At 45.4% G+C, this 23,938-nt stretch overlaps 2 protein-coding genes across 5 annotated transcripts; both read left to right on the forward strand.

Moving 5' to 3' along the window:
• The first annotated feature begins 342 nt into the window (after positions 1 to 342).
• traf3ip1 (TNF receptor-associated factor 3 interacting protein 1) lies at positions 343 to 18,696 on the forward strand. Of its 4 annotated transcripts, none has more exons than XM_062533756.1 (16): positions 343 to 578; positions 1,908 to 1,976; positions 3,459 to 3,620; positions 3,925 to 4,056; positions 4,245 to 4,628; positions 5,452 to 5,529; positions 6,009 to 6,041; positions 7,865 to 7,934; positions 8,427 to 8,447; positions 9,048 to 9,126; positions 9,753 to 9,839; positions 10,002 to 10,137; positions 10,254 to 10,290; positions 10,417 to 10,490; positions 16,555 to 16,778; positions 17,155 to 18,696. In XM_062533756.1, exons 1-16 carry the CDS (start codon positions 456 to 458, stop codon positions 17,318 to 17,320), a joined length of 1,875 nt encoding a protein of 624 aa, XP_062389740.1. In that variant the 5' UTR covers positions 343 to 455; the 3' UTR covers positions 17,321 to 18,696. The 4 variants fall into 4 exon arrangements, with proteins under 4 accessions (XP_062389740.1, XP_062389741.1, XP_062389742.1 ...); XM_062533757.1 differs by having other exon boundaries at positions 9,051 to 9,126; XM_062533758.1 differs by lacking the exon at positions 6,009 to 6,041.
• Positions 18,697 to 20,354: 1,658 nt separating this feature from the next.
• On the forward strand, positions 20,355 to 23,316 carry asb1 (ankyrin repeat and SOCS box containing 1). The gene is made up of 5 exons (XM_062533364.1): positions 20,355 to 20,571; positions 20,876 to 21,017; positions 21,142 to 21,444; positions 21,637 to 22,022; positions 22,536 to 23,316. Exons 1-5 carry the CDS (start codon positions 20,472 to 20,474, stop codon positions 22,664 to 22,666), a joined length of 1,062 nt encoding a protein of 353 aa, XP_062389348.1. The 5' UTR covers positions 20,355 to 20,471; the 3' UTR covers positions 22,667 to 23,316.
• The last annotated feature ends 622 nt before the right edge of the window (positions 23,317 to 23,938 follow it).

Below are 23,938 nucleotides of genomic sequence, written 5' to 3' on the forward strand. Positions count from 1 at the left end.
GAGGGTTTCCAAAATTGTATCCTCATTCTGAAGCTCCTAGAAGTAGGGTGGAGTTCTTATCTCAGAACATGGAAGGAACTGAGGGGATTCATTATTGTTTATAATATGTATTGTGAAAAATAATCCCTCGTATTTATGGTAGGCTATAACTCCAAATATTAAAATGCTTCGGCCTACACAATCACAAAAAGTGGCCTGACATGCAGTGAATCAAGGAGTCGTTGCGCTAGAATCCCAAGTTTATCGTTGTTACATGTTGCTAGGGGCATTCGTAATTCTTGACAACCGTGTACAATTTGCGCACGCGCACATACACAGAACATTGCATTGTGGGATTGAAAAGCGATTGGCATAGCTACAGGAGAGTCCACAGATTTCAGGTTTCAGAGTTTTCTACGACATCAGCAGTAGAAAACAGGAATTTGTTTTGGGAATAGGGCTTTCAAAGTACAGTAATGAACGGGGCAGTGGTCAAAAAGACCCAAGACACCCTGGGAAAGGTGATTAAAAGACCACCTCTCACAGAGAAGCTGCTCAACAAACCGCCGTTCCGTTACCTGCACGACATACTCAGTGAGGTGAGAATACGTTAACTTAGCTTGCTAGCAAGCTAATGATGGTTAGGTAGCTCTTCGCTGTTAATGCCTCTGCCCAAGTTATCTTGACATGGTAACGTTTGTTTGCCTCGGTAGATATGTTTTAGTCTCTAGTACTGTGCAAGCTAATCAGCTGTGTTGATCTCTGGCTATGTTGTGTTGTTTTAATGGGTGTCAGTAGAAACACAACATGTTAACGTTAACGTTAGTTAACTTATCATAGTGAAGCTGTTGGCTACATCAGTGTTAAGTAGTTAGCAGTGAGCTTGTGGTAACTTGGCTGTTGCCATGGGCATCCTTGATGACCACATCGGTCATATTAACATGGGTGGCTAACGTTAGCTGGAGCGATAACGTTAACGTTGCTAACATTAAAATGATGGACAGCCATCAACCGTGCGCCTGTATCCTCGCCGCATAACGGCATGTTATTTTTAGAGATATTGAAAGTCAGCTTCAACGTTATATTCTAAAGTGTGTTAAACCTGTGTAGGAGAGGTAGCAGGTAACGTTAACATTAGATCGGTTAACGTTAATCTCATATCGGATCATAGAAGGTTAGCTAGCTATCGTGAAGGCAACCTGTTCAAGACTGTGTTGGCGTTTTCTAGTTGCTATGGACTCTTGTCTGTAGAGAGCAAAGCGCAAACAACGCCTATCCCAGTTGTACATTGAAACAAATCGCTCAAACCACGATGAGCATCCAGGGAGGAGTTTATTCGTGATTAATATCTATGATTGCTAAAGTGTATAAAAAGGTGGTGTAAGCCTCAAAAATACAGTGAAGAAATAATAGTTGTAGGTGCTTGTTGCAAGCAATGTGCGCACCACTGGTGTTATTTAACAAGTCTTACATATTGTATGCAGAAAAACGACTTTGTAATATTCTTTCTTCAACATGTCGTTCATTGCGACTCAGATGCAGGTCTTAGGGTTTGAGGCTCAGATAAGATTAACCAAGCAAGCAAGCAACTGAAAACAGCAATACCTTCCTGTAATAAACTTTATAAACGTCCTCTTGCTGACATTTAGCTCTGTTCTGTATTTTAAGTGCCCTCTCATGTTTGCAAAACTGTGATTCAGGGCCAAACCCCAATATGCCCCCGAGTGCTGGAGTTTACCAGCTTCCCATTCTGGTTTTTGAAGTGTCACCTTTCAGTGTTGCTGCATGCATAATTTGGGAAGCTATTTGCTCTCACACAGCACTCTTTTGTATTTATAGCTAATTATCAGTCAACTAGCTGTGAGCTTACAGTGTTTTACAAAATGCATGTTAGCCTACATTATGTTTTATTATTCCCTTTGTTGCAGGTTATACGGACCACTGGTTTCTTCAAAGGACTGTACATTGAGTCAGAGATGAAATCAGATAATGTGAAGGTAATCAAACTGTCTAGACGTCTTAAGTTACCATGTTGCTGTTCAGGTAGTCCTGACAACGACATTCTGCCAGGTTAACTGTTGAAGTCTCTGAACTATAGCAAGGAGACACTTCATCAACAAGGATCATAACATGCAGGTCAACATGGAGGTGTGGAGGGCCAGGTATAGGGCATTACCTGTGCATCACAGTTAAGCATTAGTTGTCCCCAGACCACTATCAGTGTGAACCCCTGGAGTTCATCAGACTCATCTTGTGTAAGTCAGGGCAGGAAAATGGAAACCTGAGTGGGGGACAAAAAGAGTTGGCTGAGCTCTTAAGCCTTCACACCTGATCCCCTTCCAGATGCCTCATAGAGAGGTGTCCACCGCTTCTATGCATAATGCATTGCCTCTCCACACCCGTGAGAATTCAGTGGGGTGGCGGCTGCACTACTGCAGAGATCATGAGAGGAGAAAACCAGTGTCTTAACTTACGGCTAAAAAAAGCGTGTGGTACAAAATGAAACATATTATACTTATGATACATATTATACACATTCCGTCTTTAAAACGGCAAGTTGATTGTGATCAGTTGTTTGCACAGGGTCTGGTCAGCAGCTGATTATAGTTTTTATGTAATTTCTCTGTTATTTCACATGCATGGTTGGAACAGAGATTGAAGGCTAGAATGTGGAGTGACTCTTTGGCTCTAGCTCTTTGGTCATGACTGCTATCAGCTGTTTTGTGTGACAAGAGATGGAACACACTGGCCTGTATGTGATGTCTTAACTCTAACCAGCAAATTTAGGTCTTGCTTAGATTTCTCAATATGTTGTTGAAATATCATTCAAATTTGACAGACATTAATAGTTGCCTTTGAACAGCTTAAATGTGAACAGCTTAAATTTGTAAGAATTTAAACAAACTCTAAAAGCTAAAAGTTCATAGACAACACATATCTTTGTCACTTCTCAAAAAGGTTTTAGGTGTATAACCGACGCTTCTGTAGCCTACTACTTTGATTGTGTGCAGTAATCCTTTGGGAGTGTGAGAGAGAGAAGTAGGTCTCAGTGGTGACGAGTGCTTTTGCTTTGGTTACCATGAAACCAGCCGACTGTGTAAAAACAGCTGCTGCTGACAACTGCTGAGAATTGAGCGAATTCACTAGAGTCTTGGATGCTGCTTGATAAAAATATCTTACAAGAGAAAACAACATCTTGTGTATACCTTTTCAAAATGAACAGCATATGGTTGTTTCATGCATAAACATTTGCCATGCTCCCCATGGTCTGTTTTTTTTTTTTTTATGACAGTTTTGGCTTTGATTTACTGTTGTTGATGTTTTGTTGTATTATTTATGTGTAAGATATGTAACTGTTAATATAAGATGTCATGATCTAACCTACTGCTTTTGTTTAATGTTAATGAATTAAGGTAGAGAAGTTGTTATGCTCAGTGCATTTTATATCCATTATCCATGTTTTGGTCTTACTCTTGCAGGAGAAAGATTCCAAAATTGCATTTCTCCAGAAGGCCATAGATGTGGTGATGCTGGTCAGCGGGGAGCCTCTGTCAGTCAAACCAGCACGCATTGTAGCTGGACACGAGCCTGAGAAAACCAATGAGCTGCTGCAGGCCATTGGCAAGTGCTGCCTCAACAAGGTTTGTCCTGTACTAGTGACCCACGTTTGGATTAAAGCACCAGAAACATTAACAAAGTTGCCTTGTATTGTTTAAGCGGTATTAAGTATTTAGAAGTCAATGATGATTAAATGGTAGTTTTGTTTGACTGGGGAGCTTGATAATGTCGACATGTTATTATTGTTACACAAAGCAGGTCCTTTTTGATATGCACATCACATATCAAATAAGGACTATATCACATATGCACATAGTCAAAAGTTCATTTATATAGAAAAAAAAGCTTGGTTGCTGGTACTTATGCGCTGTGTGATTATGTGTTCAGTTAAACAGTGATGAAGCTGTGAAGCGCGTCTTGGCGGGGGAGAAGGTGGATCTCAAAAGCAAAGCTTCCTCTTCGTCGAAATCTCAGGACAAGGAAAACCGAGAGGGCCGCGATGGTCATAGAGACCGAGAGGTCAGCCCAAAACAGATGGCTGTTATGTGTGTGTTGGCTCTGATGTTCTCTCCTTGTTCCTCCAGCAGATTAGCTGCTGCCTGTATGTGCTCCGTGGCTTATTCCCAGTGTGGTGCTGCCCTCTGCTGGTGACACACAGATCTGCAGTTCTTTACCATTGTTTTGGGCCCTTGTCCGTGTTTCTCCAGGAGAGGAAGGAGATCAAAGAGAGCAGCCAGAGCAGAGCCCCCAAAGACCCGGACCAGCCCAGAGAGCAGGAGGGCCGGCGGCCGGAGAAGGAGCGGCACCGGGAAGGAGAGCGCTCAGAGAAGGGGCGCGAGAGGGACCGCACGAAAGAGCGTGACCGAGACAAGGACAAGAGCCGGGACCGGGACAAAGACAGGGCGCGAGACAAGGACAAGGAGCGCGAGAGAGACAGAGAGCGAGACAAGGAGCAGGAGCGCGAGGTCAAGGCCAGAGAGCGCGGAGACGTGCCAAGGGAGCGGGAGCGGGAGCGGCGGCGAGAGCGGGACCGAGAGCGGGAGCGCCACAAGGACACTGAGGAGAAGGCGAGGGACAAGAGCGAGCGGAAGGTGAGCCACACTGCTACACAGCATACTCTGGGTGCACATCATTTGTCTTTCTGTCCTTCCTTCCTTCCTTCCTCCCTCCTGTCCTAACCCCTCCTTCTAATTATTTTTGTGAAGGAAACGATTAAAGGAAGGAACGGTAGGAGGATGAAGGAATGAAGGGGAGACTGATATGAAAAATGAGATGTCCTGCTCAGTCACGCATCTCTTTTAGAGTCAGTTATTAATGATGCGGCGCATCACCTCTTTGGCTAGAATGGACAGACATGCAACTTGCAGAGATTCTTAACTAATACCAAAGTCAATATTAAATATCATATTGAACATAAACTATCCCCACTTATTGACCCTGATAATAAGGTAATGTTTGATAGTTCTTGATACATTAATGAATGCTTATTTAAATATGTATGAACAAAACATGCGTGAACTTTAAAAAAAAAAATTGCATGGTAGTTCATGATAATTCCAGCATATAAAGATCTTTTCTTGGTCTATCTACTAATTTATTGTTGCTAATAAATCCTTGTTGTGGACTGAAAGTTGATAGACATTGGAGGGAACGTTTCACCTTGACAGCTTGGACCAATGATAGGATGCTCTTTTGTGTTCTGGCGTATTGGCCCTTTCTCCTTTCTCCTCCTTCTCACCTCCTGTGGTTGCGATCCTCATCAATCATGTCAAGCTTTGAGTGACCTCCGTGGCACGAGCTGGAGGACCTGAGGAGAGAGGCCGCATGCAAATAGAGGGATGGGATGCACCTCCCCAGCAGTGTGTGCAGGTGCTGCTAGTGATTGTGTTCCCTCTGTTCCCTCCCTGACTCCAGGTGAAGGCAGCAGAGGAGTCCCGACCAAAAGCCCATTCGGAGGAACCCAGCAAAGCTCGCAAGCCAGTGCCTGAAGAGGTGAGATCTGTCTCTGTCTCTGTCTCTCTCTGTCTCTGTCTCTGTCTCTCTTCTCAGGCCTCATGCTCTTCTTTTGTTTACTCCATCACAGGACTAAGGGTTCTGTTAGAGAACTCTATCTGACTACATCCTAGTCATGTGCTGCTAGCACATAGGCTACTGTCATTTGTGAACATGAATAGTGTCAGCTGCACTGACTGTATTGTGTCCTGCACGACACCAGGGAAAATGCAGACTAAAATGCAACTCTTAATATTGTTGCAGGTGTTTGTGTCTAACATGCATAGAGCATTGAAAGGAGGAATTGGACTCTAATGATCAAGTTTAGTGGATGTCAGAGAGCGCTGACATTAGTTTGTACTTCAGTGCTGTGTATTTTAAGTCTTAACAGATGGTCAGTAGAAGGCACCCAGCCTCTGGCAAAGAGGTTTGATTTTATGTTACTTTGACAATTAACATTTGCCTCTTACTTCTGTCAGAACTCAGAAATGCCAGAGACAGAATCAGAAGAGGTACCTGTCTTGCTCTTGCCTCTCTTTCTTTTACGCTGAAGGCCTGAACTGTCTATCCCTCTGTGCTGATGCAATAGCTGATAGTTAATAGTGAACCCCGTGCTTTATATTAGGTCTAGTTTCTCTGTGTTGGAGTGGTGGTGCTGTTATAGAACACATTGGGATAGTGTGCTGTAGGCTTGAGTCTTGCCAGCATGGGAATCCTAAGCAGCGTCTGGGCCTTATCTGGTTTCTGTTGTGAAGCAGTATCTTTCGCTGTAGAATAGTTGTGTAGTCCGACTCCTAGGTGGAGCAATGCATGATAACAATGGGTTTGTGCATGTGCTTTTGTTTTCACATAGCCAACAGAGGTCTTTGAAAACCAGGTAATTACAAATGCGTAGATTCAGTTCTATGTCACTAGGAAATGTGTTTATGTAGTCTAGCCACCGTCTCTGCCACTTCACCATTGCAGCAGTATGAGGCTATATCCACAATATGTCAGATAGGTGTGAGACTTGTTATGATTCGCCCTCCTGTCCACATTCGTCCATCCGCATCCGTGTCTCCGGAGCAGAGCAGTTTGGATCTGCTGGATTATTTTGCGCCGCAGCCATATCGTCAGTAGTTTGTTGCGGAACCATTTCAAAAGAGATGTACAGTACAAGCCCATGTTCTGTTCCCTGATTCGTTGTGCTTGTTTTGCGTGATTATTGCCATGCTGCTTTTCAAGAAATAGGCCTAAACATTTATTCATTTGATCGCCTACAGATGAATGGCAACGGATTATAGCCTATGCCGCATAGGCTATGTGACTTCAAGGAATATTTAGGTATTTTACACTTTAAGCCCGTTTTCTGTATTGCCTAGCATGAAAACGAGTGTTTGACACCGAAATCTCGACGATTGAGCCTGTTTGTGGAATTTAGCAGCGAAATACAGCTTCTGTCATCTTTTATCATGATTTTCAAAATCCCGGAAGTACTTTTTCAGATACCTCACAACCGTGTGTGCCTAATATAACACAACAGAATTTGAATTTCACTGAGAAACTTGCTATACAAGATCGTTGAAGACCACTAACTGCTCGGTGAACTGTACATTTTTAAAAACGAACGTTTAGGGGTGTTTTAAGGACAGAATATACCATGCACAAAGCGAGCAACGTTAAAGCCATACAGAGCTCCATTCTAAAGCTGCCAAATTCCACAAACGAGCTCAATCGTCGAGATGTCGGTGTCACTCGTTTTCATGCTAGGCAATACAGAAAACGGGCTTAAAGTGTAAAATACCGAAATATTCCTTTAATAGACACTGTATGCAGTTATTTTATTTTTTGTTCGTCAACAAAGCTACCCTATTCCACGACAATAATGATCAATAGAGTAAATGTAAAGAAGCAATCAACACATCAAAGAAAAACGTATCTAAATGTCTAAGTTGATTTAGTTGTTGGATGTTCTTTATGCAATGACTGAAATAAAAAACGCTGCGTTGCCATTGTTTATCAGACCTAGCAACAGTAACAGGGATGCGGGACTTGACAAAGGTGGACCAGCCTAGAGATTTGCATATCAATGGAGTAGTGTGGACACACATATCCACTCCCAAACTGATGCAGCGTTTATGGATGTTGAACAGATTTGATCCAAAAATCCGTGTGAAAACTGATAAAGAGTAGTGTGGATATAGCCTGAGTCGGCAGAGGGCTTGTTTGAGAGCTAACGCTATTTTCTTTAGTTGGGTAATGGCCTGTTCCTCTGCATGAAGACAAACACTTAATAATAAACAAGACTGTGACATTGATGTCAAGACTTGATTTCTGTCTTTGTGCTGGTTTCCAGAGCCCCGCCAGGATACCAAGACCATCATCAGCCAAAGGTCAGAGACGCTGGCCCAAAGCAGGAGGTCCAGGTAAGATGAGGTCAATATCATTTGTGGTGAACATTTCTACTAGAGACCAAAATTACGTTAATTGACGTTTTCTTTTTTTTTTTGTAAGACTGGAATATACGTTTCAACTATATTGTCTTTGTGTAAAGAATGGGTATGATAAGGGACTGTCTATTATTCCGGTCGCCATCTTGCGAGGAGAAAATCCATCAGTTACCAAACTGCCCTCCTTTAGTGTCCTTTGGCAGTGTTTTGCGACACATTCAGTACTCTCCTCACAACACGGCCATGATGGCATATTGCAGTCTTCCTCAAAAGTTCTTTGGTCCCTAGGTCAAGAAATAATACCAAACTTCTGCTTTAATGTGGATTTTTGTTCATTGGTTTTTAGTTTTGAGTGTCAATGCTAACAATGCATACACATCAGCGAAAAGAGAGTCACTGGTAGCTGTTATTTGTTCAAAAACGAATTGCTCAACTGAAGCTAAAAGGTTATATGTGTTTTATTTTCAGATGAGTCAGACAGTGAAGGAGGTATGGATTTGTTTTTACTGTTTCCCCTGCATTTGCCTATGTGTTTTAACCCTCATAGTTTAAATCTTTTGCATTTCTCATCTATGTTTTTTTGCTTTTAAGAGACAATAGAGTCACCTGTATGTATGTATGTATGTATGTATGTATGTTTAGAAGCCCTGAGAGGCTGTAGTTTACACTGATTTTAGAATAGCTAAGGGACGTTGATAGGCATGACGCACAAGCGTTAGCTGTTCTAAAATCAGCGTAAACTACGGACTCCAGTGGCTTATTGCTTTTCATAAACAGTTACTTCAGCTGTCTGGCAAGATTTCATGAAGCATAGGCACAGCAAAGAGTAATGTAACGATGTATTTATAGATAATCTTTCTTCCACCAAGAAATATGTTTCTTCTATCTGAATGGTTGTCAAGCAACATTGAGATAAAGTTGTCTTAGCGCATTAGAACAAAATGCGGTCAAGGTGTATGTTTGTGTTGGATTTTACAAAGGCATCAAACGCGATTCAGCCAATCATAATCAAGGACCAGAACTACCCTTTTTAGAAACATGTCTTAACTCCACTCCCTCTGTCTCTGTTGTACTTGCTCTGGCTTTCAGAAGCTCCTGCAGCGGAGAGGCCTGCACCGTTAGAGAATGGAGACACAACCGACGCCGGACCTCCTCATGCTGCTCACAGGTCAGCTGGCCCTCTCACTGTGGATTTGAGATCATCACACTCACTCTTTGCCTCTGACCCCCTCTCAGCAGCGCCGGGTCCTATTTACAAGTTTATGTCCGTGGGGCCGTCATATCAGGGAATGGGAGCGTGGCGCAGTGTTGCTAAACCATTGTTAATGGCCCTAGGACTGTGCAGACTATTTAACTGCAGCAGTTTTGGACAATTTCATCTCAAGGCAAATAAACAATAGGGAATTGGGAGAGAGGTTTAGTGTTGTTCTCTTAAGCCTGGATTTTGAGGCAAACTGTACAAAACACAAACAGCTTTAATCACAATATTCACAGTTTTTAGGGAGGACACTATTTTGTGTGTGTACAGCACCATTGTGGAATTTTCATTATTTGACCATGACACTGACAAACTGTCATGTGTAAACCCTTTCTGTAATGAACCACAGAACCCCTACAAACAGCTCAAAACAAATGATCCTCTCAAATCCCACATGGGATCACTCATTCATTTTGCTTTATGGGGATAATAAACATATTTTTTCCAAGTTCCCCAAATAGACTGTTGCTGGCCTATTGCTGATTTCATGAGATGTGTGGTGAGAGTTGGCCAAATGAGCATTTGTTTTTGGTCAGGAGGATACCTCGGCCCAGCAGTGCCCGGCCTGCACCGCCCCGAGTGAAGAAGCAAGAGAGCTACACTGAAGTGACCCCGGCCGAGAGGTGAGCTCCCCCACTGCTCACACTCGGAACATTTGCTGTTGACCATGGCCATGTCTAAGTGTGTTGAGAAAAGCCTCTTTGTGTTGAAAGGACTTGAACCTGATGAGATATGGGTGTGTGGGAGATGTGGGATGTGAGATTGTCTGATTTGTGTGCGCTCAGACTGGGCAGTGGCAAGCCGGCGCCTGGTGTGATCATGGACGGGAAGAAGCTATCTGAGGACGAGGACGAGGACGACGAGCAGTTTGTTGTGGAAGAAGCAGCTCCTGGCCCTACTGATGTGCCTGATATGCCTGCAGTGAGAAGCCTCCTCTGTCAGCTCCAAAAATAATGTGTTTGGGTTTTACTTCAAATAATATTATTGTCTATGTGGCATTCCAATCAAGTGGTTTGTGCTTTTATCTTATTCTCCAGGAGGCTTCTGTTGAGCTTCAAGGTGATGAAAGTCATGGTGAGAGATCATCTTATCTTGTTTCTTGTCATGCTAGTCTTGCCATCTAGTAGTAGTCATAATGTGATACCTATTCTAAATATCTCTGTGTGTATATATATATATATCTGTTATTTGTTTTTCAAGGTGGTCTTGTGAAGAAGATCCTGGAAACAAAAAAAGACTTTGAAGCTTCTCCATCATCTCCAAAGTCAAACCAGGCAAGTACTGAGTTGTTCATGACTTCTGGCTGTATATGGGACTTCCACTAAGGGGCACTGCACTGCCAGTTAAAAGTGGCTTGGTTTTTGCAGAGGCATTTCACCTTAGTGACTGATTGCTCATGGAACAGAAAAGCCATCAACAAGTGCAACAGTGTTTATTTCTGGCAGTACAATACCTCAGGGATGTTTTCTGTTGTTGTGTTTGAATTTGTGCAGCTGGGGGAAAAAACTTGCTTAGTCTGCCGTCTATTAGCTAAAGAAAGAAAGCAGTATTGGAAATGGAGCGGACAAGTGTAATTGTGGTCCCTGGAAATGTTGTACTGTTCAGTGGAGCTAGAGACATCAAACCAGCACAAGCGGAACCCCCACAGATCACACAGTTGAGATAGTTCTCAAATTTTTGAACATTCGCATATGGAGAGCTGAACAATTGTGGTTTGTTTGTGTATCCAAGCTGTGGTTTTGTTTCAGGGCTTTTACATTTGAACACCACCCCCGCAACTCCGTTATTCCCCACCAATTGTCATGCCTCCAAGTGAACAAAAACTTTTACATGAAGGGAGCTGGGGACAGCTTTCCTTGAGAACTGATTATGTTTCTGCCTTTTTGTGGTAGCTATCTGTCATGTCATTTTTGTAATGAGGTAGAGCTTTTTGAAAATGTGTAATTTGGGGAATTTACACTGAACTGAAACTGGAACAGAAAATGTACACTAAAAGAATGTAATCCCCAGTTGTCCAGACCCATTTAGTACCATTAGGACCGTACCATTTAGTCATTTGGAATGATCAATACATCATTCCCAGTTCTTTAGGGAGACTATGTTTCAGGGTCCCATCAAGGCAACAGCAGACAGTAAATATGGCGTACTGCTGGAGGTTGGAATTTGAATTGCTACAGAGGTGACTATGTTACTGTCACTAAATTTGAGCCATAATACAATAGTATTGCTGTTCTTTTCGTGTTGCAAAAACAGCAAATTTAATTCTGTGATACATTGTGATTTATTTCTCCCATATATTGCACTTAATGTACTGGGATTTTCTGTAGCGTTATATAAATTTGCTCTCAACTCTGACTTTTTAAGTTCTGCTGTGACTGAAGGTGGAATGGTAGAGAAGACCGAAGTCTTAGGAGCAGTCATAAGATTAGTTAGGACTGCTATATCATTATGATATCATAGCAAAGAATATTGCTATTGTGCACTATATTGTTTTTTTCTCCCACCTATGCTACCATATTGTGTCAATAATCTCAGTTTCCACGTTCTGTTGCAGATTTCTGTATGTCAGAGTTTGCTTGAGCTCTATTTCAAGTGAGTTTTTGGAGAAGTGGACTCCTATCAGAGCCTCTCTTCTCCGTCAGCTGCTTCTTTAGCACTGTCGACTGTTTGTTGACCAGAGCCTGCCCCCACTGTCAATATTTTGATAGTGATTCAGTTTTGAAGGCCTCTTGTCCGTGGGCTGGTGCGTTTGGCCTTGCACGGGTGGTCCGCCCCGCTGTGGCTTGTGCCTCTTTCCCAGCTGTCCGTCAGCAGGGCTGGCCCTGATGGATGCTGTGTTTGGTCGTGCCACTCAAGCAGAAAGGGCCTGACTCCAAAACCTCCAGCCACATGCGCTTCCACAGGGCAGCATGACTTAATGAGGAGGAACGGGCTTCCTCCCTCCCTCTCTCTCTCTCTCTCTATCTCTCTCTCTCTCTCTCTCTCTCTCTCTCTCTCTCTCTCTCTCTCTCACTCTCTCTCGATCTTTCTCTCTCACTCTCTCTCGATCTTTCTCTCGGTCACTCTCACTCTCTTCCTTGTTCCTTTTCTCTCTCTGTCCCCCCCTCCCCCTATTTCCCCATCTTTACTCTGGCCCTCCAGCTTGGCCACTCTCTCTCTGCTGGTCTCTGCTGCCCCTCTCTCCTGCATGCAGAGGCTGCTGGCATCCCCCGGCCTCCAAACCCTGGTCCACGCAGCACCCTTGATCCTTGCGCTCTTTGTTTCAAAATAATCAGCCTGGATTTTCTCCCATTCCCAAATAATCAAATTAGAGTTCCCCAGTCGGACGGCTGGAACCTGAGCACGCTGCAGCAGGGGGCCACCCCTAATTGGCCTAATGTGGCCTCATCAGCCCCGTGGATTCTGGGGGCCGCTATTACACAGGCATGCCATGGGGCGCTGCGTGCCGGGGCCGGGGCCGGGGCTCTGTGCGCTCCAGAGGGGGTGAGCAGCACGTTTGCGCGGCCCCTGTCCTCTGCCTGCCTCCTCTGAGGTGCACGCTTGGGCTGAGTCAGCTGTACACAGGCCAGTAATCGCTTCCTTCCTGCCATGAAAGGGCCGCAAGGACCAGACTAGGGCTGCTCACTCGCCTGTAATCATGCCCGGCCATCAAGGGTTAAAACAAATCTTGTGGCCTCTTGGACCTGAAGGCAGGTTTCTCTTAAATGACATACATTATTATTATTGTTATTATTGTTATTTCAGTACTTGGCTGTATCAAGGCAAGGCAGACAGGTTTCAGACCGAAACCCTGTGACTTGTCTGGTCTTACACCCTTGTGAAGGTCTCCAAATTCCACTGTTTCTCACTGCAAGCTTGTGATTTCAGCAAGTGATGGATATTGCTCTGTACCACCTTGAAACACCCCAGGTTGGAGGAGTGTTGGCTTTTAACAGGCCAGGAGCAGTTTAAAGACATACCATCTCTCAGCGCTGAGGGTGCGACTGAAGAATTTGCTGTATATTTTGCTCCTGACCTCCCGGGTGACCCCCACCCCAGAACACGTGTATATTATTATAAGATACTTCTCGCGGGCGGCCTTTTCATTTGGACAGGAACGGGGCCCTCGCAGCAGCTGCGTTTGCATAAGATCCCTTTTTTTTCCGCCTTTCTTCCCTGCTCTCTTTTCTTTTTTCTACACCGTCAAATTAGCCTTGATGAAGCTTTGCGATGTATAAATAAGCGGCGTGGCATACAAATGGATTGCTGTTGAGTGAGAGAGCCGTGCAGGAGAAAGACCAGAAGACTGGCGCTGGAGCTCCACAGAAAGGACAGGAAAATAAATAGTCATCTCCCCTCAGGCCTGGCTCTTCGTAAACATCCACCTTCTTTTGGTGGAAAGAGAAGTAAGGGAAATGACTCCCCTTGCATTCCAGAGACCGTATTAGCCTCTCAGAGTGGGTTTAGAATTGGAACTCTGGCAAAACAGCGGAACGGTGCACTGGCCCGGTGCAGGTGATGTCTGTTTAGTTGACCGGACGCTGGATGCGGCGCTCGTGTTCTGGAGCTCCATGCTCCGCACGCGATGGCTCTGGTGTCCGTGAGCTCCGTAGTCCCTCGTATCCCCCCCCCCCCCCCCCCCTCAGAGTGACTTCATAGTGCAGCAGAGCCCCCTGTGGCGTCTGGGTTGTCTCTGGGGTGACTCTTTGGGAACTGTGGGGGTCAGGCCAGTGACCTGCGCAGTGATCCCAGCGGGGAATGCGTGACCCCGGCATCCTGTGTGCAGGGCTCCCTCCTCCCTCCGCTGCGCCTCTGCTATTTTTATGATGTGGCTGAACATGGCTCTGTGGAGGGGGGGAGGCCCTGGACAGTGCTCAATTAATCTTCTCCTCACACGCACCCGGCCCAGGAGCCCACACAGGGCTGCTCCTCTGGAGCTCAGGGAGAAGGCCTCGCCCAGGGGCCAGAGTCCGCGTGCCCGCCCTGGCCAGAGGGCACAGGGCCCTAGGATGTGTCCCGTTACAGTCTATTTGAATGGCTTTGTGAGGAGACAACAGTTGTCTCCGCTGGTTACTCACCAGTGAGTGTAAACATTGAGCAGGTTCGGCAGTGTGACTCTGGGTCAAGCGTATGTAAAAGACCACCCTTGAATGTCTGAAAAATGACTTCAAAGTTGATTTAAGCAGCAGATTACAGTCTGAATGAAGGAGAATGTTACTGAGAGTGTCTGTGACATTAAAACTACAGGGGCTCGGAGAATGTTGCTTTAATTTATTCTACCCAAGAGAGCTAATCCAAATGCCTGCAACAGGTCTCATGGAGGAGGGCTCATTTTTCTTGTCATAAGAATCTTTGGGTAACTTTGCGCTCCTCTTTCTTCATCAGCACTCCATAAATCAGCAGCTCTCGTTTTAGACCTATTTTGCATGCATGCGTGCCTTTTCCCATTAAGCAAATTAGCCTTGAGATGGAGGGGCTGGGTTGTCTATAATGACTAATGAGCTCATAATACCTGAGGGCTTCAGAGCTTTTGCCTGCTACACATCTTGCATCTTTGACAACTTAAGGCTACTTTGACTGACTAGCTATAGCTACTCCACTTCCATAAGCCCTTCTTCTAGAACCTTCTAACCTTTAGTGCCCAGGCTCTTTGTTAGCCACCTGCCACAGGGAGGTCATTTCCATTCCTCCCTCTCTGCATCCCAATGTTTCAGTCCCTTTCTGAGGTAATGGAAAAACCTTAACTCAGACACCATTTGAAAATATGTACAATATACATTTTTCTCTCCTTTTGATTTGGGAGAGGAGGGAAATGGGGAGTGAGCTTATTTTGTTCAACCTAACCAACCCCCCCAAACACACACACACACACACACACACACACACACACACACACACACACACACACACACACACACACACACAATCACACACACACACACATACACACACACACACTCTGAGACAAAGAGCACAGAGGTTTCCTTCTCCTCTTCGGCCTCTTCTACTTTTTAAAACATTTGTGTGTGTGTGTGTGTGTCGTGGAGCGGGTGAAGCGGTGGAGGGTGGCAAGCAGACCGAATCCTGTCTGGCCTCCATGCTCTGTGGACAGTGGGCTGAATGTGCCGGCTCATATTTATGTAGCCGGGGTGTTTAGAGGGCTGGGAACGCCACCCACATTGCCGACCACCATTAGACATTTCAGCCCCCCCTCTAACCTCTGGGCTGCAGAGGAGTGGGTTGCAGGGTGAAGGGAAAAAGGAGCTCTGCCTCAGTTTACCAGATCTCTGTTGCTAGCTTCCTGTAGGAGGGAAACCTCAGAAGTTTCATTGTCCTTGCTGTGCATAGAATTGCAAAGCTCTAATGATATCATATAGTAATAGTGTAGCTGTTCTCTAGTGTCCCAAACCGTGATAGCTACGAAGTTACTCATGAAGTTGGCAATAATGATGCTGACTGGGACTGGCCCCAGGTCTACTGTTTCATTTGATACGAGCTGTGTGCAGACAGGAAGTCACTGGTTAGTTTGTATTGTCATGTAGTTGAGGTTTGAGCTGCCCAACCCACCAAAGGAGGTGTTGCTGTTTGCAGGCCGAATGACACAAATTGGCTCAGGAGTTCAACTTGAAAGAGGGTAAAAGTGTAGTAGTTGTTACCAAATACTGTTGTAAAATAACTTCACTGCCATAGCCTGTTACTAAAATAAACAGAGTCTGGTCTTGTAGGGCTGGTGTGCTAGTGTGGGGCAGTGCTAGTGAGAGTGAGGCCTGTTTGGCCTTGTGCCATAGCCAGCCTGTGGCCCCAGCTGAGTAAACATCCACGGGCCCAGTGTGCCAGGGGGAGGCCCTCCCGTCATAGTCCCAGGCAGTGGGGTGACGAGGGCAGAGCAGGACCCCCCTCCCCAGCCACATACCATACAGAGGAGGCCTTCACAAAAACCAGTCACTCACATCATGGGATCCCCATTCCCACAGGGTTTGATCTTTATATACACTTCTAGGTTTGTATAATTCCTGCCTTGAAATCCTAAACATTTTTTAGCCTTGAAATTCTAGACCGCTAAATACAGACGTACCCCTGCATCCCCGGCCCTTTCTTCTTCCCGGCCTTTTTGTTTAACTTGACTAATGTATCATTGGTTGAGGATAGAATTCCTTAACCTCATTTATGTAATTTAGTTATGTGTTTCTCGCTCGCTCGCTGGCTCTCAGCGGGGCTTGAGAAGTATGCTGTCCTGTGTTTGTGTGAGGTGTGCCAAACAGCCCAAGGCCTTGTCTGGAAGTCTATCCCTCTGTCTCAGCTCTTCCTCATCCCTTTCTCGTCCTCTTGTTGGTGCGGCGGTGGTGGTGTGTGTTGCAGGAGCGGACGCTGGTGTCGGAGGCGGCGAGGCGGAAGGAGCGGGAGCTGGTGGCGCGGGAGATCGAGCGACTGCGCTCGTCCATCCAGACGGTGTGCCGCAGCGCCCTGCCGCTGGGCAAGATCATGGACTACATCCAGGAGGACATGGACGCCATGCAGAACGAGCTGCAGGTGTGGCGCCGCGAGAACAAGGAGCACGCCCAGGCACTGCTGCAGGAGCAGAAGTGAGTCTCTCTCTCTCACTCACACACACACACACACACACGCACACACTCTGGCAGGTGTGGTTGGGTGCTAGTACTGGAGGCTTTGAAGGGGACATATTCTTGTGTCATTACATCAGTACATTCAACTGACATCTTTGAGACCATGATAATTACCTCAAATGTCAAGTAGGTACTGTCAGATAGTATGACAAATGATTCTCGCATATGAAAAGACATGCGTTACCCATTTCATAAAAAGCGGTATTGTATCAGTGTGTTTACCATCATCAATTGGGTCTTAGTGGGATTTAGTGTGAAAGCATGAGCATTAGCTAGACTGCCATGAGTGTGCGTGTTGTCTAGGCTGCAGCGTGCTGCTCTTGTTCCCTGGCAGGGTCACGGACGGTGCTGTGGAGCCGCTGAAGGCTGAGCTGTCCGAGCTGGAGCAGCTGATCCGGGACCAGCAGGACAAAATCTGTGCTGTCAAGTCCAACATCCTCAGGAACGAGGAGAAGATCCAGAAGATGGTGCTGAGCATCAACTTCTCCTCACAGACGTGAGAGGAGCAAATAAACAGAAAGAACAGTAATAACAATAGGAAAACAATGCACTGAACCCAACTAGGTGTCTCTCTTAATTTAGCATTGCTCATGTTGTCCTTTGTTGTGATGGCCATGTCAGAATTGCACTTTTTCAGTGAGCACCTTGGCTGTGCTGCAGACCACCGTTGTCTCACTGTCTATTGAGATGCCTTCCGTGAGAGACCCAGAGTCCCTCGTGCTCTGTGGCTGTGATGGTGAATAGACATAGCAAGACACACCGGCACTGTGTACAGATAGCCTCGCCTGGTACATTTCACATCCATTTGCACACTTTCTTAAGAACTAAAACCCTAACTGAATTAATATCTACATATTGTTGTACATATAGAGAGATACTAATTGCGAGACCGTTCTGTTCACCTCTTAATTTTCTCCCCAAAGCTCATGATACAGCAATATACAGTACATGTGCTGTACAGCGCAGACATGCCAAAACCAGTAAATACACTAATGCTCTCTAGTCAGGCACCATTGCACTTTGATGAAACCCACTTCCTGGATGGTGAGGGTGACCTTTCCTTTACATATGGTTATGAGTGAACATAATATAGGTATAAGGGCAAACTAAGAGTTGAAATGATGTAAAAAAAAAACATTTTGTCTGGAGCGCATTAATTGTAATAGCTTTGGGAACTTTAACCCCCACCAGTCCATTTCAGTTTTGAGGATATAAAACTTTCACATTCTGTACAGCTGTGATATTGTCTTGTTGTGATTTTGATTCTGAATCTGCTGAAGGCTTTTTGTACTTTTGCAAAAGAAAACCAACCCATCCCACCCCCTCCCCCTAGTGGACAAACTGTGTTATATTTTTGTATACATCTAAATTACTTAAAAGTATATATAAAAATAAACAAAGCAATATTCTATTTCAGATTTAGGATCAATAAAATTGAGTTTAGCTGGTCTTGCATAAAAAGTCAGTCATGGTTCATTGTCTAAACATCTATTCTAGAAGCATTCCATTCATACATCAGAGACAGCTCCACATCCTAAACAAAAATACACCCATAAGCTTTTTCTGCAATTTTATTGTATTTTGCAATATCAGGTCAATATAGTCTAAATCAATCATAAATACAATTTCATGTCAGTATTATACATTTTAAGCAAATTAAAATATATATTAGGTCATCTCCAATATATTATTAGTAGTAAGAAGGACATTTTAATGCCTATATTTTATAAAGAGGACCATCCACACTGTAAACTCTTGTACCATATTTCTCATTTTCCCATTTGTTGTACATTATGTATATTTTGTTTGTATCATAGTTCACAAACAACTATACTTTTTTGTAGTGGAGTGAAATAAAATGGTTTTGTTTCAATAACATAGCATATATGTTTTCTTGTTTTAGTTTCCCTTTTTCTTGAGTGCTTAATTTGAGTCTTGTGCAGTGCAGAAACAGTGCTGTTTGATACTGGTCTGTACATCTGGTCAAGGCCCCTGTTCCACCAAGTTCCCTCTGTGCTGGTGTGAGGTAAACATTATACAGGCATTTTAATGACTGTTTGGGATAGCTCATATTGCCTTTTCAGCAGAAGTGATAAATGCAAGGACTTCACGCTCTTGACGAGTTCACATGAGGCCCTGGTGGCGTCTGACCGTCACACCGTGAAGCGCCGCCTTTGAAGGTCAGTCCAATGTGACACAATGAAAACATTTGAATTCTCCCTAAAAGCCTGCGTTATAATGGCACCGGGCTGATTTTTCTGGCAGCCTATTACACAGCTGCGCCGCTCAACAGAAAACATTCGCACACAATCCCTTCCGCTCTCCGTATGTCCCCTCGTCTCATACGCAAACATACACACAGAATTAGAAAGGCCTTTGAATGTCTGTCGGGGGCACTAGTTTTTGCTTGGGGTATTTGTGATGACTGTCAACGTTTAGAAAGGCCCTTGAGGGAGTGGGCACCTGCCCTAGAGGGCTCTATGAGCTCCCAAGGAAGGCTTGGATTAGGGCACTGGAGGAGTAGGGTCCATGTGCTGCTGAGGCCCATTGTCTGTGGGCTCTTCTCCTGCTGAGGAGCTTATGGAGAGCAGCCCGGGCTCTTGAGCGGGGTCTGGGATGACAGGGGCCACAGGGTCTTGGGAGGAAAGGGCCAGGCTGCCATGTCTGTGGAAAGACCTAATCCATCTGAAGTGTTTGGTGGCCCACCCGCTAGAGTTTGCTTTGGAAAACACTGGCACTTTTGCAGGGGAGGTTTCTTATGTGTCTAGTTTGCACTATCGCGCTAACTTCAATTTCAACTTCAGTTTCAAGAGAAGTGAGAAAAATGGCATGAAATCATCTCGGCACGAATGGCTGAAATGTTTTTTTTTTTTTTTTTTAAATGACAAAAAATGGAAATGTCTACTGTTTGGCTAATGGCCTCAGTGACGCATCACAGTCAGGCCGGGGAAGACTGATGTATCCTTTTTTCCACTGTTGAGTAGCTTGTGTTTATAAAGCTGGGTGTTCCAGCTCCCCACGGCCCAGTCCTTTCTGAGTGACACATGGGGGGCCGCTGGGCCCCCTGTTTATTTTTGGAGCCCACGGGCCAGTGTCCACGGTTCAGCTGTCGTCAGGCAGCAATAAGGTATGCCTTCGCAGCTCTCTGGAATAAACCTCCAACAATGACAGGCTCTAGTCACCTACCACACATAAACACAAGTGGCTTGGCTCTCACTGGCACTGAAAGCTGCCTCAGCTTACTAGAGTCTTTAGCCCAAACGTTTCAGAAGCATAAATTCATTCAATGTGCACATACAATGTTTGGCAAATATATAATGTTGCAGCCCGTATTGTGGCCCAGAATTTCTGCATGTTTCAAATCTTAACATTATGCTCAAAATAGAGAAAACGAGACGCGAATCTATTCAGTCTTAGAAAACTGGACAGTCAGCTGGTGAGTGTGCTCCACCTTAAGCGAGCGTGAGTTAGGAACAGGAAGTTTCAACCCTCCAATCAACAAGCGCGTTAGTGAAATATGCAACGGAACCTCCATGACGACAACAGAGCAAAATCAAAACAGTGCTTACAGCCATACATTCACTGTATTCTGCGTAAACGCGACAGTTAATTGATTTCATGCATAAAAACGGCTTGTAAGTTAACTTGGCAATGGCTGGCAATGGTGGCACAGAGGGGGATGTTGATGATCCCCTCGGGACAGGCTGTCGACTCATATCTGTATCAGATCTCCCTAGTACCACACCTGCAGGTACAGTAGCTGCTTACAGTTATTGAGAACCAATCTCATAGGCTACATTTTAATAATAGACAGTGCCACACGCACGCTACACTAAAATTCCATAGCTTCTTCAGTCGAGTTTGACAGATAATAACATACTGTATAATTTGCAGCACAAATAGCCATATCAAATCTTTATAGGCAATAGTCGAACTTCGGTGTAAAGTATTGTTTTGCTTTTGGAATGATTTGAAGGTGTTTCCAGGTGTGGTGGGTAAGTTATCAAGCGCCTAGCCTACGAGAACGACGGTAACAGTCAAATCATTCTCCATAGGGCGGAATCTGAAGGAATGGTTGAAGGAGCAGTTTTGTGATCAACCCACCGATGAATGCGAGGACATGCGGCTCCATAATTCTGCCCATGTGGGTGATCTGGACACCCTCAAGAATCTTTTGGAGGATGACAGCTTCAAACGGTAATTTAGGGCCAGTCCACACCAAATGTTTTACCTGACGCTCAGCCGTCTGTATTGTAATAACAACAGAGAAAATTTTTCAGTTTGGATGGCTTGAGGCATTATCCCTCTTCTCTTGTTACAGGCGAATTAATGAGAAGTCTGTGTGGTGCTGTGGCTGGCTTCCCTGTACACCACTCCGCATCGCTGCCACTGCGGGCCACAGTGACTGTGTGAACTTCCTCATCTGTCAGGGGGCCGACGTGGACCTGGTGGATGTGAAGGGCCAGACAGCGCTTTATGTAGCCGTGGTCAATGGCCACCTGGATTGTGTGCGGATCCTGCTGGAGGCTGGAGCAAACCCCAACGGCAGCCGCCACCACCGCAGCACCCCGCTGTACCACGCAGCTCGAGTGGGCCGCCATGACATCATTCAGGAGCTCATCAGGCAAGAATGCAAGGCCGTCCTCTGCCCCAACCACCACACTAACAAACTCTCCATCGTAGGCTACTGAGAATTCTTGTTTGATGAATGAGCACATAATGGATGAAATTGTGATAATTTGCAGTAAAAACTAATAAATTAGTATTGCAATAAATAAAAAGGTTTTCTATCTCTCTGTTCCAACGTTCCCCACAGGTTCAATGCTGATGTGGACGTGGACTACCAGCTGTGCCTGCACTCTGCCCCATCTGCCCCTCGCACGCTCAGCACCCTGGGCCTGTGCCCTCTCTACATCACCGCTGCCTACCACCACCTGCCCTGCTTCCGCCTGCTGCTCAGCGCTGGGGCCAACCCCGACTACAACTACAGTGGCCCGGTGAGCCGTGAGGCCCTGGCCCGCACCCCCGCCACCTGCCTGCTGGACGCGGTGCTCAAACACGGCTGCCAACCGGCCTTCGTCAGCCTGCTGCTGGAGCACGGCGCCAACCCCTACCTGGTGCCCTGGGAGGAGCCCGACCCGGAGTTGGTGGGCCGCGGCAGGGTGCACCCAGAGGCTCTGCACATCTACCAAGAGGCCAGAAGTGAGTGAGGGAAGCCGGCCACACGTGCTCTGACCAGGGCAATGGTCATCTGAACATCTATGACACTCAAGGACCGTTCTGTGGAGTGAAACATTTCACTAAAATGTCAAACCCGTCAATTGAGTTTGTTTTGATAATGTCACATAAAGCCTACCTTACACTGACAAAATTCGGGAAAGATTCTTGAAAGATTTTAACTCATTCAAGCTTTACTCAAAAGACTACAATCTTTCAAGAATCTTTCCCAAATATTGTCAGTGTAAGGTATGCTTAATTTGCAGTAAGTTACATATAAATATTCTTACTGATTTAATATATTCTGTAAGAAGGGGCAAATTGACTATCCTTATGGTGCAACTATCCAGTTTAAGCAAAATACAGTTGAAACTATCTTGGAGCCTTATCAGACAGATTGTGATTGGTCATGCCATCACAACACTTGTTTATTATGTCTGTGAATGTGAGAGTCTAATCAGAAGTGGTGTGCCATTCTCACTATGCCCCCTGTCGCAGGATGCCCCCACAGGCTGAGCCACCTGTGCCGGGTAGCTGTGCGGAGGGCCATGGGGAAGCCACGCCTGGCGCTCATCCCCACCGTGCCCCTGCCCGAGGCCATCAAGAGCTTCCTGCTGCACCTGGACTGAGCTGAAGCCCTGCTGCTGCTGCTGCTTAGTGTGGTTGAGCTCTGCAACATCCTTGGCCTTCTGGTGTGCTGACACCAATTCCCAATGCACATTGTAGCACACGCATGAGACTGATATTATTACTATTTCTCATTTGAACTTGATGTGATGAAGTTATTGATGACATGTATTTATTGGGTAATACTGCTCATGCTACTCCAGGCACTTTAAACATGGCTAATCCAAGCACATACTGTATTGTCACAGAGCTGATAGAAAGGCAGCACACTTTTCTAAAGGAACTGAACTGCACGTCATCAGAATGGGCTCTGGGAAAACCTCAGATAGCATCGTTTAGAATGAACAGTCTGCTGGCAGTGTCCCTATGAGAACATTTGGACCACCCTTCCCCAACGTTTCTTTGGCAATCATCAAGAGTGTGTTGAAACAAATGTCAGATCAGCAATGCAGATTATTTGGTATGAGTGAACACTATTATCTAAGATTAACATTTCTGTGCATTTGTATCCCATCTACCTTTGAACCTCAGTGGGTCAGTTTACTCCATTCTTTTTTAAGTCCTGTGAATGAATTACGCCAATTCATGTTCCGCTCGGATATGCTGTGTGACCTGCGCCTTAAGTACTGCGGTGGTAATTAAAATCACATACTTGTTCTGTTTGCTTGAGTGAGAACATTCATCTAGTTGCTTTGTGTGAGAGGCAACGTTTCCTGTTTTGGATTTTGCAATGGCAGGAGTACAAACAGCCAGCTGAGAAGCATTTTTCACCCTGGGCTTAGAGTGTCCGCCTCGCCTCGCCTCAGCCATAGCATCCCTGTGGGGCTATTGTTGCCCTGCCTCTCTGCCTCTCTGTGTGTTTGACTCTGTCTTGGAGCACGGGGCCCCAGGGAGGGTTCACACGTTATTTATACAAACTCTGTTACCATCACGCTCAGGAAGTAGGAAGTCCTGACCTGTTCGGCGTTCACAGAGGCTTTGCCCGCAAGTCTGAGCCCCAAGGGTCTGGGTAGATATTGTGGAGATGCTCCCCCCAGTCCTCATCCACAAAGACGGCCTTTTGATGTAATATAGGGTTCCTTTGAGGCACAGCAAATTGTCATTAAGTTCTCATGCTGCCTTGTTCGGTCATTTGGGTATGTTTTTTGTCTGTCCTTTCTCATTGAGCTATAACTTAAGTGTGCCTGATTTTGTGACAGTGAAACCACATCTTGTCGAAAAACCACAAACTGTGGAAAAGCTAAAAGCCTGGGAAATGTCTGCATCTGCCAGCA

Source organism: Sardina pilchardus, chromosome 4, assembly GCF_963854185.1.
Source record: "Sardina pilchardus chromosome 4, fSarPil1.1, whole genome shotgun sequence".
In the NCBI taxonomy this organism is placed as follows: domain Eukaryota; kingdom Metazoa; phylum Chordata; class Actinopteri; order Clupeiformes; family Clupeidae; genus Sardina; species Sardina pilchardus.